This window comes from Galeopterus variegatus, unplaced genomic scaffold (genome assembly GCF_000696425.1).
Source record: "Galeopterus variegatus unplaced genomic scaffold, G_variegatus-3.0.2 Scaffold3663, whole genome shotgun sequence".
Lineage (NCBI taxonomy): Eukaryota > Metazoa > Chordata > Mammalia > Dermoptera > Cynocephalidae > Galeopterus > Galeopterus variegatus.
Genome location: NW_007729774.1, coordinates 194519 through 215118, shown reverse-complemented (window position 1 = coordinate 215118; position 20600 = coordinate 194519). Strand labels below are relative to the sequence as shown.

The 20600-nt window shown below is 37.5% G+C and overlaps 1 protein-coding gene across 1 annotated transcript in view; it reads right to left on the bottom strand.

The window, feature by feature from the left end:
• AGR2 (anterior gradient 2) overlaps window positions 1-19913 on the bottom strand; it is a 33102-nt gene extending 13189 nt beyond the window's left edge. The window contains exons 1-4 of the mRNA XM_008585673.1: window positions 19887-19913; window positions 475-620; window positions 149-212; window positions 23-30 (exon numbers count right to left, since the gene is read on the bottom strand). Coding sequence (XP_008583895.1) covers window positions 23-30; window positions 149-212; window positions 475-613 — 211 coding nt within the window. The 5' untranslated portion in view covers window positions 614-620; window positions 19887-19913. The remainder of the gene's footprint in view (window positions 1-22; window positions 31-148; window positions 213-474; window positions 621-19886) is intronic.
• Window positions 19914-20600: the final 687 nt, after the last annotated feature.

Genomic DNA, 20600 nt, shown 5'->3' with positions numbered 1-20600 from the left:
AAGTGATGAATAATCATCAGAGGTTTGTTGCTTTAAGAGACAAAGAGATTGGATAATTTTTGATGAGTACGATTCCATGCATAGTTAGATATCACTAGATGGTGCTCTTGAGAGCTTTGAGAGAGCTCCGTATAACCCTCACCCTTACCTTGTCCTGGATTTATATAAAGCTTCTTCATATGTCTGAGTCCAGATGAGCTGATCACCCCAACCTAGAACAAAAGGACCAGCATATTTAAAGCTATTATAATTTCAGGCTCAAAGCTGTTGAAAAGCAATGGTAAGACTGGGATAAATATGTACTCGATACGAAAGAAGAAAAACCTCTAGAGAAAATGGAAATAATTATAAATGATGGTAAATATGGAAGAAGCACATAGCAAAATATGTTCAGCACACAGTTTCAGCACCAAGAGTTAGAAAATCTTTCCCAATTAACTAGCAGTCGGAAGCCAACAGCAAGCTGACTCCTACCTCTGGAGAGGGTCTGAGGAAGTTTGGGTAGAGAGTCCTTTGTGTCCTTTTTAGCTCCAGGTTTGACTGTGGTTTCTTTGGCCAGAGTGTAGGAGAGGGCTACAAGGAGCAAGAATGTTGATACTGAAATTTTCTCCATGGCAAATCTGATACAGAAAACAGAAAGTCAATAAAACAAAAAGGAATTAGCTGTCTTCAAGATCTGCGGTTTTTATCATAACAGTGCAATATAACAGTGGAACTGAGATTGAAGTGAAAATGAAAAGCTCCTTTCCATGGAATCTTCCTAAGAATATATAGCATGGATATCTATCTATTATCTATATATCATCAATAGATATAGATCCACATAGATATAAAGATGAACATCTCTATAGATATAGAGCTATCTAAATAGTTATACGTCTATATAGAAATAGATACATTTTAATAGCTAGATACATTTTTATAGCTAAGAAAATTTACACTTAATTTGTATGTTTCAAAAATATAGTAACAGAAAGCACCGATGTATATACTCTTATAGCTAAGAAAATTTACACTTAATTTGTATGTTTCAAAAATATAGTAACAGAAAGCACCTTAGGGGTTACTCCTCTTTCCCTACCTCCCCAAAGCCTCATTGTATAGATAAAGGATCTGAGGTTCAGAGAGATGAAGATTTATGAGATGGGTCCAGAACAAAGGCTTCTGGATCTTGCTATTTTGCAATGCTGGCTCCCGTCTTCCCTCCCTGCACCAATTATTCTAAACATCCACACTTCTTTAACCTTCAGCTGAAATGAGGACACTGCCATTGAAGAATGAGGTATGAATAAGATGATTATTTCATTTAGAACCTGCCAACTTTGTCACTTAACTGAAGACTTTCACCCACACAACTCTCTCCCTAGGGTATCATTTACCAACTCTGTATTAGCTCTGAATTGACTAATACACATCAATGACAAGTTCCTTCCAGTGACACAATTCTTTGACTCTCTGTGTGGGCCTGTGCAGGTGGGTGGTTGTAGTCATGCACTTTAGTGCACAAAAATATCAGTGAGATTTATAACACAAAAATAAAACCCATGGGGGGGGGCTCTTTGTTAATTTTTTTTTCTGGTGTTCTGCAGTTCACTTTTAGAAAAAGATGAAGCAGATGCTCATGAAAGGAAAGTGAAAAGCTCTTAGTTCCATGAGTGAGAAGGAGGGAGTGAGCTCACACACAAAGTGAGTCACCCCAGCAAGTCCCTAAGGTTACCCAGGGGCCATAAGAAATCTGGAGACCTGGGATTCTGGTAAAGCCAAACACTAACATTGCATAAAAAGAAATATGAAACTACAGCATCTAACTCTAATATTGGTAGAGGGTTTGAATTAAGGCAAACAAACTCTACAAAGGAGGTAGGATAGACTACCATTGCTCAGTGTTTTTACGAGGGAAGTTTCTCATGATCTGATAGCTTGAGTGGGAAGCTTTACTAAACACTAGCTGATTTTTTAAAAAGGCGTTGCTATGTTACCAAATCTAAATAATGTCTTGAATTAAATTATTATCCAAGTCATAGTATGTAGCCACAAAATGACTTACTCAGAAAAGACATAGGTAAAAAGTAGCAATATGCTTTCTTCATTGCCTATGCTTATGAAGATGTGGAAATGCCAATAACAATTTTTGTCTTCTAGAGTTCTGCAAAAACAATTCAAGTGTACTATAGGACAGCAATACCCAGCCCTCTCGGTATGAAGACTTCTTTTTAATGTTTAAAAAAATTCAGGAACTTTTATGTGAGAATAATTTTACTTTTGGAATATTAGTTGGTTCAGAAATATATCATAATGACTTTGAATTTATCAATATTTGATTTTGTATTTTATTATAACAGCATCTATGTTTGAAAAAATATTGTACTTTTCATATTTGAAAAATGAATAGTAAGTTGGTGGTAAAGCACTTTATTTAGTCTATTGATAATTCTTGTTGTCCCAAGTCTGTTAGTACTGCTCGCAATAGCTCCACAGATTATTGCTATATTACATGTGTTTTATGGCGGGGTGACTCAAGGAAGGCTAATGTTAACTCCTGCTGTGCAAACATCCTGCTCTGGGCTGACTTTCTGAGATTCGCTCTACTGAGTTTTCATAATACAAATAAATTTTGTTCTGCAAATTTCCTTCATAAACCAGAATTCTAACCATGGAAGATATTGATAATTCGGAGACACACAGACACACACAGTCAGTGAAATCAGCACTTTTTACTGGTTACTATATCCCTGTCTTCTTCTCTTTAGCAAGAAATGAACTTGCAGGAGATTTCGGTGTCCCTGTTCGTAAATATTTCAGGAAAACAACCAGCTCTCTCCTCTGACAGCCTATCCCATGAATTTAAAGACTGAAGAAGCAACAAGAATATCTTTACACCAGACAGGCAAAGAAAACTGTTTCCTGATTTGCGGTAACATATCCCAAGCAGGCAATCTGAGCTGAGGTTCACAGCTGAAGAGCCTGCAGAACTTTGCATTAACCAGTGGGAGAGACGCAGAGCATTAGCTAGTGACTGAGACAGAAATCCCTGGGTCCTGTCCCAGCCTTGAAAACTCCTAGAGTTCACCCATCCTTAAACTCCTTGTTTCCTTGGAGAAACATGGAGAGAGCATCACTTTGAACCTGCTCAGGAACGTAACCCTGGGCCAGCTCTAGCTAAAGAAAGACCCCTGTAAACCTTTGGTAGGAATTCCATACTCTCTCCAGATCCCACTTCACTGCCCTTGAAACTTTGCACTCCTCTGTTGAATATCTGCAACTATACAAAGCAATCAGAGGCCAAAGCTCAGTCTAGTAAGCTCACTCCTCCAAAGCTGTTGTCAGGAGCCTTACCTGGATTTCCCCACCCACCTGTCTTGTGTGAGCCGGCTGGCCAGGATGCAATCCAAGTTTCAGTGTGTGCTGGTGCGGCGGGAGTCTCTATTTATGCACCAGAGCTCACCTCAACCCCACCCTCTAGTCCAGTATTTACACGTTGCTCACTTGGAAATAAACCTTCCTTTCCCCAAGCAATTGTCTTCCCTGGGTTAAAAAGTTCCTTGTTTTTAAAAATAATGTTGTAAAGGGTATGCTTTTCAGTATGCATGCTTGTAACTGTTTGTGAAAGTGTATTGTTAAGAGGCTGGGGGGGGGTGGTGGAAATGGGCAGAGTGCCAAATCCAGGTAAGCTTTAAATGAAGACATTTGATTTGCCTGAAGGCTGATTCGTCTTTACGTGATTGGATGGAGTTCGTGGTTTGTAGATTTTTTTTTTTCCTCCCTCTTAAACAAATTGCCTTTATTTAGTTGAAAACACACGAGACATGATTCACAATTCTAACCTTTACGGTCATATCACCTGCCATATACCATTATGGTACAAATTATTTTCCACAATACATTTCCTCTTTCTTGGCATTAAAAAAAAAGTTACAGGTGTGAAAAAAATACAAATCAAGTACCCGTATAATATTTTAAAAATGAAGAGGTTATTGAAAGAAGACAGCCTAACACTATGAGCTTATCATAATTACCTTGCCATTGAATATATGCGGCAACTTCCCACCCAAGAGTTCAAAAGTTTTTCACAGATATTCTCTTATTTAACAGCACACTTTCCTGCTAAGCATGCAGGAAGCCATCTACCCCATTTTTCAGACCTAGAAAATAAGGTCTGCAACTATTTTTTTTTTTTTTTGTTACTCAGGATTGTTCAATTACTATATTCACAAAGAATTTTAAGACTGGAACTCAAATTTTCTGTCAGAAAATTTTAATCTTGTGTTTTGTTCATGAAGCTATGTGCAGTCCTTAAAAGCTGACAATGGAGAAATCTTTAACAACAAGGAAATTAACTAACGGGATGCCAGCCCTATAAAAATCACATTTTAAAATATTAAAATGAGTTAAGCTCATTATTTTTCAAAACATTTTCAAATATAGTATGTATTTTTTTTTTTCAATAAAGCCTTGAATTCTTTGGGAAAAATAGTGCTGCTAAAATATTAAATTTTCTTTCAAATCTAAATGAGCTCACAGAGATAATTTCTTGACGAGTTGACTGAAAACAATGATTTGAGCTAAAGTCTTACAACTAGAACGGCTTGGTCTATTTTGCCCCAAGAATATTCAGTGCAACCTCCTCATTTTGCAGATGGAAAAAATGAAGATGTCAAAAGTCAGTGATATCCTGGAGGTCCCATAACTAGCTTAGGGCCGAGCTGGGACCAAAGCTCAGGTGTTCTCTAGTTCATCATCTGCTGAAAGCTCAAAGTGAATGTGATTTGGATCCACAAGATTCCAATCTGTGTCCTGCTCCCTGATGCATGTTCACTCTGAAACTTCGGTTTTCCTGTCTATAAAATGGGGATACTATTATCATACATGACTTTTGAATACTAAATGAGCTAAGGAATGAGAAAATACTTGGCATATTAGTCTGCTAGGGCTGTCATAAAATATCACAGACTGGGGTACTTAAACAACAGAAACATATTTTCTCCCAATTCTGGAGGCCAGAAGTGTAAGACTTGTCGGAAGGGTTAATTTCTTCTGCCGCCTCTCTCCTTGACATGCAGATGGCCATCTTCCGCCTGTGTCATCACATGATCTTCTCTTTACCTGTCTGTGTCATAATTTCCTTTTTTTTTATAAGGCCACCAGCCATATTGTATTAGGGCCCAGCCTAATGACCTATTTTAACTCAGTTTCCTCTGTGAAGACTCTCTATAGTACACATTCACAGTCATTGATATGTTACATTTAACGTCATTAAGTTAGATGTGTTTCCTGTGGGACAGTGTAGAGCAGAAGGCTCAGCATCAAGCTTTGGTAATAATCATCCATTTAGGAGGGTGAAGAAAGAGGTACTTGCAAAGCACAAAAAGTAAAATGAAAGTATGAGCACATTTAGGACTGTGCTATGGCCCTGAATCCAAGTTTAGTAGAAACTGCAAATCACAAGGCAAAAGCCAGTGTTGAATGGTTGCCTTAAGTCAGAATTCACAAAGGGGACTGGCCAGTTAGTTCAGTCAGTTAGAGTGTGGTGCTGATAAGACCAAGGTCCAGGGCTTGAACCCTGTACCTGCCAGCCCCTACCCCACCGAAAATCACAGATGGTACTTGGGTTGAAATAATGGAAAGCCAGATCCTCTGGTGCAGTAACATATTACATTTTTGGGTCATGGATAACATAACAATACTTCCCAGTTTTCCTGTAACAGTCTCAGTTTAAGCCTATTGCTGGGCATAATAATTGAGATCATCTCTTTCATTCCTAAAATATGCTTTGGACAATAAATCATATTGTATAGATGATAAAACTTATCAACTCTCTATGTAGGAAAAATGTACATATACAGTATTTACACACATAATTTTACAATTATTTCAGGGAGTTTACCTATATACTAAATCCAATCCAAGGATTTCTTTGAGGGTCCTAAAATATGCTTTGGACAATAAATCATATTGTATAGATGATAAAACTTATCAACTCTCTGTAGGAAAAATGTACATATACAGTATTTACACACATAATTTTACAATTATTTCAGGGAGTTTACCTATATACTAAATCCAGTCCAAGGATTTCTTTGAGGTATTCATAGATCCCACGTTAGAAACTTTTGATTTACTGTTCAAGTTTCTATGCTTAGCTATTCTCAAAGAGCCCACAGCTTTAGAATTTGGCATTTAGCTTGCCACAATTTGTTTTATGGCATAATCTAATATTTGTTCCTGACTATCAGAAATTTTATACCCTGTGCTAAGCTGGAAAGAATCCTAGTCTTATAGCTATTCAAGTTTCTTGTTTTCCTGGTATAAAGTTCCACAGCCTGGAATCCTTTTACATCATGGTGAAGGTATACTTTATAGAGTAGAAGGAATAAAAAGTAATTTAAAATGTATGAGCATCCAAAGAGGTTAAGTGATTTCCCCATGAACTCTGATCTTTTTGAAAAATGGGCATTTATAAAGGAGACATAAATATCATTCTTTTGGAATCTGAAGTGGATAATTTCAGGAAATACTTAGAAGTTCCCATCAAAGTGATATGCTACTAATGTGGTTGAATAGGCTGGAAACAGGGGTCATTTTTTAACAAAAAAATCTGGGTCTGGTAACTACTTTAGCCATACATAAAAGGGAGATTTCACATGCTTTAAGGCGACGTGTCCTTAGCAGTTGGAATCTGACCCTAGAGTCAATACTGCTGGATGACAAATGCAATCCTTAGGGTGGAGTACTGAATAAGCGGAAGCTGTCATTCCTCCTTAAGTATGGAAGTGACTTCTGTAAAAGTCTTGTAATACTTTAAGTTCTATGAAGTTTACTCTGATTTCTTTTTTTCACTTTACTCCTTTAAAAGCTATTATGTCATTATCTTCCTATCCAATATGAACAGATTGTCTTGTGGTCAGGACTAGAGCTTTATATCTCATTATCTATCCATCGATGTACTGAAATGGTAGGTGTTTTGAAATGGACAGTGGTAAATCAATACCGATGTAATATGGAAATAACAAGTACATTGCATATTAGTACTCTCTTGGTAAATAAAACACATAGTATATCATGTGATATAATACTTCAGTTTGTGAAGTTTGCTTTAACAGGCAAAAACCCATACATTTTAATATTTTGAATCTACACCAGGAAACACACATTACTATTAAATAGGGTCAAAAGGAAAGTACTATTATGCTTACAATTTTCTCATCTGCCAAATAGTATTAAATAACTTTCCAAGACCTCAATTTTTTTGGTGCATATAATTGAGTATATTTCTTGGGAGACCAAAATAATTTGTCTGCACTCTATGATTCAAAATTTTCATCTAGTGAGTGTGCTTGTGTGTAATGCATCTTTTATCCAATTGATTTTATATTGTTTCTCCAAACAAAAGAATTGGCTTCAAAAATCAGTTTGGATAATTTGGGGGCTTTCAAAAAAACTGCTATGATTGTTACTTAAAGAAATAGAATCACATATTACTGTCACAAATAGATCTTTTTGGGACACTTTGCACTGCCCAATTTTTATATTTTATTCTTTAAGTATCAATGAAAGAATAACATGTACTATGTTCTCAATATTCTCCTGTTCTCATGTGTTTTCTATATGACTCATTCTGTAATACCTTTATTCTTACAGTCCTTAGTAATAGGTGAGCCCAAAAAGCAAACAGAGAGGAAATTTGTCACATTTACTTTCTACTTGATTTTTTAAAGACCTCGTCATCATTTCAAGACTAAACTTTGCTATGTGCACTGCATTTTTTCTAATCTGTGCTTATAGGAAAAGATCACAGTTGTTCATTATTTATAGGCCTATAGACTCTGCACAATGGGGAAAAATTGGGTTTCAATTCAGTGAATATTTAGAATGTAATCTTAGAAGCATGTCTTGATTACAGTTAAACCAGTTTTCTATTATTCCCATTTTATGTTGAGTTGCCAAATAAAAGGCTCTCTTAGTACAGGTAATTCTACCAGTTGATTACTATAAACGTTAAGCCATTTGGTGAATTTCTAGAGGCTGCTGATATGATTTGAAGAATATTTGAATGTATCCAGGGCCTGAAATGTAGTAATTCAGTAAGGAGATTTCTGTATGAAATCATTAGGTCACTTTGCTTAAAATATTAGAATTAAAACTAAGATGGTTTTTGTTTTTTAAGCACCAAACTATGGATAGTAAAATAACTTTTTGTTGTTGTTGAAACATAATTGATTATATATATTTGTGTGGTACAGAGTTGACTATCAATACTTGTGTACAATATGTGATGATCAAATCAGGATAATTAGCTTATTCATCATTACAAAATGTACTCATTCTCTGTGCCCATTAGTAAAATAACTTAAAAAATTTCAAATGAATAATAGATATCTTATTTATAACTTAAAGATTAGTCTCATTTGATTCATTTTACTATCCTGGCTCAGATTCATTTTATACTGCTCTTAAATGAAAAAATTTATTTCTTCAGAGTGCTTTCAAAAGGCTTTTATGTGACCTGTTTAAAATTTACATCTCAAACTCATTTAGAAAACGGGAATTAATAATGTCCTGAAGACAGGGAAAGAAAATAAAGCAGAGAAGATGTGAAAATTTTCATAACATTTTTTGAAAGCACATCTTAGTATATGTCTTAAATCATTATCAATATCTATAGCTATGATTTCTGAAGTTTAGTTATGGTGCTCATTTATTAAGCATGATATTCTCAAAATGTAATTGGTCACTCATTTCATGTTCAATATTTATACTTTGTAGTGAGTTGGTTGCCATGGTCATACCACTTTCAGCATCATTTGTCAACTATTTATCATAAGCTTTTCCTGCATAGTTTTGCCTATTAGAGTAATTTAGATAGTTTAGTGTTACTGGATCATGGAAAAGTTGATAAAGGGACCTAAAATGATTGCTCAAGATTCCTAAGGCATGAATTTTAAGAAAGAATTTTTTTTACAGAATTATTCTTATAAGTAAAAATAAAATTTATATTTTTATGGGTCTGAGGTGTTACTTTTGCAAAAATTTTGAACAGTAGACACTACTGAATTTTGGCAAAACTGCCTCTGTTTGTTGACCAACTACATGTTCTGAACTAGAGTAAACAAGAGACCATGTATGAAGTAATATAATATTTATTCTGGCATATGTGATCCGAGAAGATTAAACTTAAAAAACTAATCCCCAAAGCTCACCATACCAGAAACAATAGTACATCCTGCTGTTGTCACTCAGAAACACCACAGATTTCAGTGGCACTAAGATCAAGACTAGTACACAATTTTTAAAAAATGACAGCTTTCCCAAGGGAGCTTTGCACACCATTCTGAGGTTCTGATTTTGTGGCCATTTTCCCTTTTGCAAGGTACCCTGGAGGAACATTTCAGGTTAGGCAATAACCCAACAAAGATTTATTAAGCTAAGAAGAAGGAAGTTACTAATGCAAAAGTGGTGCCCAGGGGGCCAGTTTACGCTTGCTCATTGCCAGGATTCCGGGATGCTGAATAAATACAAAGAGTTTTATATTTTATTTCCAGCCACAGGTCAGTGTCAATGATATGGCCACAGAAAACATTGTGTGAGTCTGTCTTGTTGCCTAAAGTTCAAGAAACAAATAGTTCCAGGGTCATACCTGCACTCAGCGCTTAATGCAAAAAGAGAAGAAATAAGATATTGCTTACTCCACCTAACGGCATGACCCTGAAGACCCCTTGGCCCTCATTATACCCTCAGCATTTGTCCCAGCCCCTAGACTTGATGTCCACAAGGCTTCTCTTCCAAGGATGCCTGTGTGTTCACTAGGCAGAGAGCTATGTTACGGCAAGAAATTGTGTCAACAAGAACTGAGTCTGTTAGTGCAGTGCCACTGGGGCTCCAGAGAGAATTATTGTGCCTTCTTATTGTTAGAATTGGGGCACAGTGCTGACCTTTTGATATCCTGGGAAGGTTTCCCTTTTATAGAATGCAGATGGAATCACTTCAAGCTTGCCTAGAGAGTACCTGGATGACATTTCACTTTCATCAGCCTACCGCATGGACCTGGTAAACGCTCAACGTGTTTTAATGGCCTTATTTTTGATTTCTAGAACTTTTGTTTGGTTCTTTGTCAATCCATATATTTATTTTTGTAATATTCTTCCTTTATTGCTTCTTATTTTTTAAACATTTCTTTGATAAGTTTAAACATATTTGAATTGGAAGTGCTAAACAGAGCTATTTGTTTTGCTGTTGACTCTTGCTTGTGGGGATATTTTCTTGCAATGGTCTATACAGGAACTTCTCCTTGTCTGCAGTTTTGTTGTCTGTGGTTTTGGTTACCTGTGGTCAACTGCAGTCCCCAAATAGGTGAGTACAGTAAGATATTATGAGAGAGAGAGAGATACGTCATACTCATAACTTTTATTGTACTATATTGTTATAATTGTTCTATTTTACTATTAGTTATTGTTATTAATCTCTTACTGTGCCAAATTTACAAATTAAACTTTATTATAGCTATGTATGCATAGGAAAAAACATAGAGTGTGTATATATACAGGGTTTGGCACTATCCAAGGTTTCAGACAATCTACTGTGGTCTTGGAACATATCCCCTGCAGATGAGGGGGGACTGCTAAACTTTTTATTTGTGAACTCATCTTCCATGGGGATTATTTTTCTCTTGGAGTCCAGTGTGCTGGTTGTAGACAGGTTTCTATGGAGCCTTTTTGAGTGTGTGTCTGGCAGGTGCCTGGCTGGTCTCTCTGGTCCATGGCCATTTTTATGTTAATTGCTCTCTTTTAGAAGATTCCAACACGAGGATAGTGTAAACATTTTTCCCCACACCCACACATAGGACAGACTTGGAATTCTGCATTTTCACAAGAGCATGTTTTACTTTATTTTGATTTTCTTTACCAAATCTCTGCAAAAGACAAGTTTCTTTCCTGGGTTTCTTGGTTATCAGGTGGTATTTTCTATCCCCCTTTTCCCAGGGTCCCTAGTTTCAGCAGAGCTCTCAGTTTTAGCTCCCTTCCTTGCACCAAAATCACTTTTCCTGAACCTCCTTGACATTTCTGAATATTCTCTGGAACTGTAAGTTGCAGGGGAATAGGGAAAAAAAGTAACACAGTCTCCTGAAATACCCAGCTCTAAACTGATTTGCTGATACAAGCTCTTGTGATTACTTTTTACTAAGTATTTGCTCCCTGGAAAAGAGGATACAGAAGAACAGCATAAAAAGCATAGTATAAGGAGTGATTATTGCCATGGTAACATGGGAGTGGCTTTGTTTAAAGTCTTGGTGGAGCCAGCCCTGGGCTTTACTTATATCGATTGACGAAGAGACTCAGGAAGGGAAGTGGGTGAGGTAGGGAGCGGCAGCCAGCCCGGGTCAGGCAGGTGGGGATTACAAAGGTGCTGAGAAGCAGGTGGGTGCCCACACAGAGACCTGATTCTGGAAAGTGGAATGGCAGTAGCACCTAATTCTTTACATAGAAGTGGAAGAAGGTGTCTATTCCCTGCTTTGATATGTTTATCCTGGGAATGAGAAATGATAACATCCATGGTATGTGTGCCTTACTGTAAACATCCAAGAAAGTGGGACAGAGGGTAAGTTAGGAGATTTCCCAGGATGTGACGTCTTTATTCCAAGAAAACTGAGTGATTAATACCAACCGAGTTTTTAATATATCTGATATACTATCCAGGGGTGTGTGCGTGTATATGTGTGTGTACATGTATATGTATGTATGTGCGTGTGTACGCACATACCAGGTAGTGTCTTTGGTGGTGATGAATGAATAGTAAAGGTGAAGGAAACTTCATTCAATCAAAATATAATTGTTAGGTCATTTCAAAGAGGGTGAGCAGGGCTGTGAAACCAAGAGCTCTTAACACTATAAACAAAGATTGAAGGTCTCCATATGATGCCATAGTCTAGTGCTACGTTGTCCTGAGGAGATAAGAGATTTTTTTAAAAAAAATGTGACATGTCTACCCTTTCCAGGCACTTTTCTAGGCACAGAATATTCAGCAGTGAATAGAACAGAGCAAAATTCCTGGATTCCTGGTCTCGAGGAATTTACATTCTGGTGCTAAAAGGCAGACTATAAACCAAATAAGTCAGTAAAACATAGTGTGTTAGATGGAGGTAAGCAGGCAGTAGGAAAATGAAACAGGTAGGGGAGACAGGCAGCTTTGGTGGTGGGTGTCTGTTATTTTAAGTAGGGTGCTTAGAAAAGGCTGGATGGAGAAGGGAGCCAGCCAGGCAGAGGATAGAGCACTGGCTCCAGAGAGAGGCCGAGGGGCCATGGAGATTTCATGGTCCAGCAGGTGGCAGAAAGTGCAGTCTCCATGGAACTGAGAACACTGGGCAAAAGCTCAGTAGTGTTTGAATGAACGGATTCTTTGGATTAAAGGGTGGGTTGGGATTATAGGTGGGTGCCAGAGAGGGCATATTCTGCTCCCAGGGTGAACCCTAGGAAAGAAAGGCAGAGCCCACGAAGCTCCTCTCTGAAGCTGTCTCACCTCCTACTGCATCCCAGCCCATCCTGCATCCCAGCAGTATTCCCTCCACATCCTGTGCTCAGCTGGGATGCTTCCGAGGTCATCTGATAAACTTGTCCCTGCCCAGGGCTTGCCTGATACTCATATAAGGGTAGCACCCACTTTGCCTCTCTAGGATGCTTGAAGATAAACTTTAAGACTCAAGGATAATTTACTGATTCCTTGCACATGGAAAGTTACTTTTGCACATAGCTGCATGTATGGTATGGCATTGTGCTAGGGAGGTACAAAGGTGAGACATGACACCTGCTCCCAGGAAACTTGAAGCATAAGACAGGGCTGGGGAGGAAAGGGACTTGCACGAACAACTATGAAATTCTACTGATGACAGAATTTCAGCCACGATTACCGAGAGTATAGGAGACACTTTTGGGGACAGAACACTTAACTGGTAATTTTTAAAACACGAGGACATAGGCAGCCACAAAAGTTGATCTTGTGTTTATCTGTGATCTTCAGTGTCCTGTTTTAGACAGGACAGTCTGTAGCATTGCTGGACAGTGTGTTGCCACCAAGACTGGGCTTGGTCCTAGCTACTAGCTGAGGAATCCTAGGTAAGTTTCTTAATCTCTCTGTAGCTCAGTTTTCTCTCGGGTAAACTAGAAATGAAATAGTAGCTACTACACAGGGTGTTTTAGAAGAACAAATGTACTAAGAACATTACCCAGAACTCAATAAGCCTCTACAGATGTTAAATATTATCCCAAGCAAACTCACTCCTCCTTCCCCTTTTCGAGCCATTGTTCCTCTCTAGTTACACTACTTTTATTGACAACTGATGCTTGCAAAACAAATAACACAACTTCTGCCTTCATGAGGAACAATCTGGAGACTTTCAAGAGATAAATATATAAATAGATCCTGTGAACTCTGGGGGCAAAAAGTTTTCAAAACCCTAAATTAAGTGCTACGGAAGTTTATGGATAAGTGAGCTTCTAGAATTAAACTTTTGTGAATGTTACTGAATAGTATGTCAATCTATCTTTACAGCAAGTTTTTTAGTAAGTAAAAAACAACTAAAAGCAAGAATATATGTATATATAAATTAAAAATAATTTCTGTGCTTTCAGTCATTTGTACATTAGAACTTAGAATTTTTATCTGTATCTCACCTGCATCTGTACAGGATTTTTAAAGAATCTTTCTAAGGTTGTAGAATCTGTAATACACTACATACTCATGCAAGGAAGCTAAAAGTGTTTGATTTGTTCAGAAGCTATGGTACTATTGTAGGATTGCCCATTCACATATCACATCTGTAATCTGATAATCTACTAAGCTACTTGCCTGTAAGTAAACTGACTCACCACACACCCAACTGATGCTTGAGGTTGTAAAAATAATAATAATAATAATGATAAAGTCTTTTGTAGTGGCACAGCTGCTATCAAATAAAATTTGGTCCAGAGTTTGCATAAAAGAGTACATGACTGAGGGAGAATAAAACACAAAAAGTAGTTGGCAGAAATTAGGGAAATTTATGGTCTACTCTGAGAAGCGAGTGTGTGAAAGCATCAAAATCAAGGCTGCCTAAGGTATTTTGCAGAATCTCTGAAGGATCCTATGGAGGAAGAGAAATAGGCAGCTCCAAATCTCATTTAGAACAACTCTCCCTTTATGCATTTTACACAGTGGACTTCTGAGTAAAAATTTCTTTTGAGCAAATTCTTTTAGAGACAAAACACTTAAAAGCCTCTGGTATAGACCAAGCCCTTCATTACTACTCTATTTTGTCCACCCCCAATGGCCAGTACCTAGCATGACCTCACATACAGGAAGAACTCAATAAACATACATTGAGTGAATGAAGGGAGAGAGAAAAATACACACTGTCCATTTGGTTGGAGTCTGTTTATGTGTAGGGGAGAAATAGGAGCCGAGACTCCAGACAGCACAGCTGTGGCTAAAACATGGGGAGACCCAGATTGCCACAGAAAGGGGCTTTCACTTGGTTTGGTCAGAAAAAGAAATTATTCATTAAATTAGATAAGCAGAAAGCCATTAGCCTGATGTTGTCTCTGTACTTTGTAACAGACTGAAACCTAACTTAGTATGGAAACAAACTGAAACCTGATTTAAGAGTATAGTTTTTGTAACAATATCCAGGTTTCATCCAATCACAAACAGCCAAACTTCAGCCAATCACAGGCTGCCAACTCAGAACACCATTCCCAAATAAGGCAGATGCCTAGCTGTAGCCAATGAGGTGATTTCTCTACTTTGCTTCCATGTTCCACCTGTAAAAGCTCAGGGCTCACACGACTGGGCAAAGCTCTCTGAACCTCTTCTAGTTCTGAGTGCTGCCCAGTTTGGGAATTGTTCTTTGCTCAAATAAACTCTGTTAAACTTAATTTTTAAATTTTTTCTTTTAATATAATGATGTTTTTAAAGGAGAGTCATGTGATTTAAGCTGGACATTTAATAAAGAAAAAAAATCTGTCATATTGTTTTGAATAAGGAGAAAAGTTGCTGTAGAAGACTATTTGACATTCTATATGAGACTTTAATGAGAGACTAAATGAGGTTGTGCCAGTGGGAATGAAAAGAAGGGATGGAAGAGGTAGAATAGACTAAACTGGCAACCAACTTGGTGTAGAAATGGAGGAGATGTATTTTACTTCAAGATTTTTAGCCTAAAAGGTTTCTAGTGGCTGGGTGAAAGAGAATGAATATGGGATAGATATTTGTGTCTGAGGGACAGTGGATGATGAAGACTGAAAAAAGACCATAAAAAAAAATGGCAAAAGGAGAGCTTTGCTTTAATCTTTGAAAAAAAAAGTTTTTTAAATCTCTAAACTTTCCTACTATTCCCACTGTGCCAGCCAAAAGCTCAGACTCAAGAGCTCAGGCCCCACAAGTTACCCCAAGTTTGGTAAATAGATTTCTGTGTTATTTTCTATGATTGAGTCTTCATTTTTGTCCCTGGACCGAAGTTCATCTCCTGTGTTTATCCTTCTGCATTAGGGCCCCATCCTTACTCTTCCAGAACCTTCCTGGAACTGGCATTCATAACTGGGGCTCTGCTATGTGCTCACAGAATTCCCTCATGCTGCCTGCTTCCAGGTATTTCTGTGCTCTGTTTTACATGGTGCTGCTCCCTGGTCCTCCTAGTTAGACTTCTCCTCTGGAAGTGCTTAACTAAAGTTAATTGCCACTTCTAGATAATGTTTTATGTTTGCCTGACTGAATTTTCTACTATTATCATCAGACTTTTGAGCATTCAAGTCAGTTGGAGCTGACTCTAGCAGGTCTCTTTCCTGGATTCTTGGTCTCTCACTTTATGCCCTACCTGGGAACTTAGCTGGATCCTTCCTCAAATGCTCCAGGTCTTTCTAGATCTGATTGCTCTGTTCTGAAGGGTCACCCTATGTTCTTCTTAGAACAAGGGGCTATTTTGACCACTATTTCAGAAAGGCCTCCATGACCAATACCCAAGTAAGTAGGCTTCCCTTGCGATCATCTAGCATTTTCCTTGTTCATTTCCTTCAACTCAATATCTGCATGTATTTTAAAATTTGTTTTACTGTTTCTTAGCTGTCTCCCCTACTAGATTGTAAGCTCCAACTCACTATTGTATTCCTAGTACCAAGCATAGTACGTGCTCCAGATGTATTGCTGAATGAATAATTGTGTCTTGATACATGACATGAAAGTAGATTGAGAGCAAAAGCCATTTTTTAGCATTTCAAGATGTGATCGGGTGGAGAATAATCTGTGGAAAACTAAATATGGATAACTCAGGAAATTGATGGCAAGAGAGGGGACAGCAGTTTGAGAGAGTAGCAGGACTGATGAAAGTTTATTGCAGACTAGAGGCCATCTGAGCTTGTTAGGGATAGCAGAAAAAGGATCCCAAGGGACTGCAGAAAATGAAGAAAGACATGGAGCCATCATGAAGCAATGGAAGAACTTTGGTAGAAGGGTCTTCCTTGACAAGAAGGTGGAATATCTCTTTCTCATCAGTGGGTAAAAATTTGGGGAGAGGGGAAGGGAAGCTAGTGAAGTTCAGGGTGGTTGCCTTTAATCTCCTCTGCAAACAGGAGGTAGTTTTGTCTATTTAAGCGAAGTTTGATACCAGAGAAGAAAAAGATTCAAAAAAGTAGTTGTGAATGGGATGAGACTCATTAAAGGCATGCAAAGTGACTGTCTGACTATAAGGGCCCCTCTGAGGTCAGAGAGCATGGCTTTGAAGTGTCCTCAGATGACTAGGGTTTATGATCTTTCTCCAGAAAAACAAATTGCTTCTGAATTAAGTGCACTGCAGCTCCACAGTAGAGGCTGTGCAGTTGTGATTCACTTGGTGACTTTTTCCATTTGTTTTTAACCTAAGATTTTAGTTGCCTAGCTGTTTTTTCTTCTTTTTTTGCAATTTTATATTAGTATAGATAAGTTTACAGCATATTTTATGGGTAATTTACCAGGTAATTGGGAATAAGGAGGAAAGGACATTGGGATAAGGGGGAAAGTACATCGAAGAGAGAGAAAGGAGAGTTTCTCTCATATTAAATAACACAGTGATATTTTTTATTGTACGGCACTGGGTGCATATCCTATCTGAGCCTCATTTTTTTCCTTCTAGGATTAAATTTTCTTTGTATGGTCAATGATACTTAAGGGATAAATCTTTTTTAAAAAGCTAAAAATGTTATTCATCTCAATAGCTGACTTTTCACTTGACTGAAAGACTAAGGATATCTTTAGGGTTACACTTGATAAATTGTGTATGGGTTGGGGCCTCAGCTTCTCCATTTCTAAAAAGAGTATGATAGTAATGAACTACTTACATTGCTAGGAGGAAAATAAACAGCCAGATTGTAAAAGTTTGGCTAAACATTAAGTACTATACAAATACCTTTGGAACTGCTATACAGGAAGGACATATGCCCTTTCAGATAAAGCTTATTAAATTTCTGAGGAAAGAAAATGAATGAACAAAGCAGGCATTGCCATTGGAAATCAGTCCCCTGATACATTACTGATAAATAGACTGGTTTTCAGTTATACTTTCCTTTTGAGGAAATGCAAACACTTTAGTAACACGATCTTACAAATAGTCCTAGTCTCATGAAGCAGAGGACCATTTTCACAAAGAAAGGAAGCTTGAGCAAAGGATATAAGTGAGTGACTTAATAAAGGTCAGCGGTATAGCAGGTGAGAGAAGAAGTATACATTAATATCTGGTTTTGTAGATAATGAGCCACATGCTCCGTGATTCAACCAGGCCTGCACCAAGAATAGCTCCTGGTACCTAGTAGGTCCTCAATAAATGTTGGTTGCTTCAATGAATATTGTTCCTAAGATGTCCTATTGCAAAACCACTGGTCTGCCAAGCAGCATGATATATGCTCTGGTTTCCCTTGCAACAAAACATTTGTTTATATTTCTGGGTGTCAGATGGGTTTTAGGGTTAGGACTATAATTTGGGGGTTATATCCCACAAGCGAAATAAGTAATGACCTGAATGGAGTGACAGCAGTCTCTTTCCTGAGTGTTGCACGTTACCGTTTGCAGAGCACTTTTGTATTCATTTTCTCTGCTGACCCCATGAGGTATAGAGGATAGACATTTGTTCCACTTTTCTGAAGAATCAGCTGAAATTTCAAGAAATTATTTCCCTGCCTCTTGTGTTACAATTAGTATTTTGCAGAGACAAAGCTAGAAATGAGGTCTCCTAGTTCATAGACCTGTGTTATTTTCTTTCCTAAAAAAGATCCTGTGGCAAAACCAAACATATAAGTACATAAAATGTGAGGATCAATCCTTTAATAAAACTTTGGGTTAAAATACCAAGAGCATGTGTTAAATAAGAATAAATTGGCTGGAATAGGTCTGTCACTAATATTCCTTATGGATTATTATATCACATTAGCTGGAATGATGGGAATAGCAGGTGCTCACTATGTGCCAGACACTCTTATAAATGCTTAACTAATTCAGTCCTCGTAATGACTCTGTGATGTAGGTACCACAAGTATTTCTCACTATCAAGTCTATTTAGTTACTGAGTTTGGGTAGCAAAACTGGAAAATGATAGATATACTATTAATCAATTCGGTTCTTGATTTTCAGACAGCAAGTTTGGATAGCAAGGGACTTATTCAAATCTATTCAGTTCCTAAATTTAGACAGTGAGGATTCCTATATTGTTATATTTACTTTCTACTGGAGGAAATCAAGGCTGGGAGAGGTGAAGTAACTTTCCCAAGGCCACCCAGCTAGTGAATTGTGGATGTTTGACCTAGAGCTTCCATCCAGACAGTCTGTCTCCTGAGTAAGTTCTCATCTACTATGCTATTATATCTTTCATTAGGACCACCAGTTATGCACCAGAAAGTTTAGGGCCTTAAGGTTTGAATAGAGAAGGAAAGGAAATAGTCGAAACATGGGATATTAGAATCTGGGTGGGGCGAGTGAGAAGGGAGAAAGCTCTGGGGGTGTGGATGAGGAATTTATACCAGATGACATCCACTTACCTATAATTTTACTTAAAAACCTGGGAAACGAAAGATGCGTTGTCTCTAAAATATGTGCTGCCCAGAAATTCTATTTATGTTAATGTTATTAGAAATGCAGTTAACCCAGCTGGAGTCAATATTAGCTCCTTTGCCTTCTTTTTATGTCTCTGTCTGGAATTCCAGCTCTGGGGTCCATGCTGAATAGGTTCTGCTTCATTCAGAAAGTTATACAAGAGAAAACAATTTATTAGTTTTTTGTTTTCTAAATGATGCTCACTGGGTGTTAGTCCCAGGAGTTGTTCCTTACAAGAAAGGTTCTATGGTCAAATAAGCTTGGAAATCACTGTATTATACAGTGCCTGTGGAGGATTGCACATTAGCATACTAAAGGCTTTATGAAATTCTGCAGGAAGAAAGTCTGCTTAACTTTGTTTAACCAAGCATTTTTTTCAGACGATTTGATCAAAAGAATTTTGGAAGGGATTTTATTATTCTTCTTTTTAAAACGTCTACTAACATTTTACGGGACAAACTTCAGGAAATCTTAAATTAGTGTAAAAAAAATGTTTCACCAAAATGGATGTTTTATAGAATCAAATCACTGCTTAATTGATATGATAATATGCAATCTATTCCTAGAAAGATAGAGCTATTTATAGCCTTCAATGTCAGTAATGCTTCTGCATGCATAAATTTCTTTTATGTACATTATATCACTGGACTCTTGAAACCCACTGCTTGAGAAAGTAGAGCAGATATCATTATTCCACTTAACATAAAAAAAAATGTGACTTGAAAGGGTAGTGTTTTCTCAGCTCCTCAGATACCCAGAGCTGTGCTGGCTGATGACAGTCACTTTGTTTCACAAATGCATCAAATCACCTTCTCTTTTGTGATCTTGCCTGCTTGGGGGCCTTGTGCTTTGTTATATTTTTTTCATCACGGCTACTGGTTCGTGTTGATCTATCAACATCCTCTGTGGTGATTCCCATTAGTGATCATTGGGAAACATCTTATATAACATCTGGCTGCTGTGGAAAGAGAAGTTTATGGCCAGGGAAACAAAAATAGAAAAACACAGGTTCTATGAGAAAACAGTGATATTAGTGTATGTTCTAGACAGCTGAATAACTAAACAATACTGAAGCACTAAAAAATCATAAAGATTGGTCATTATGAAGTTGTGTTAACTTTTACAAAAATTACTGAACATTGAGTAATAACCCATAAGTTGAAAGGAATTACAATGTTCTTCAAACAAGCAGACTTAGAGGTTTGTCTCTAAAATATTTTCAATAGACTCATTGGATTTTACATTTGAGAATGCTTCTGAAGATCAGTTACTCCAGATCCCTTATTTTACAAATGGGGAAATAGGCTCAGAAGAGTTAAGGAGTCTATCAAACATTTACTCCTTTAGCGAAAAACAGGACAAGATCCCAAATCATCTCATTTTTCAAGAAAAGGCTGCCAGTTACCATGAAAGAATTGGAGGAATTCTCAGGGTCAGATCTGGATTGCTTCTGACATGCAAATATATTAAGAACTCTGCAGAGAGTGTATAGAAATTCAGTCACTGTATCAGAATCTGACTGT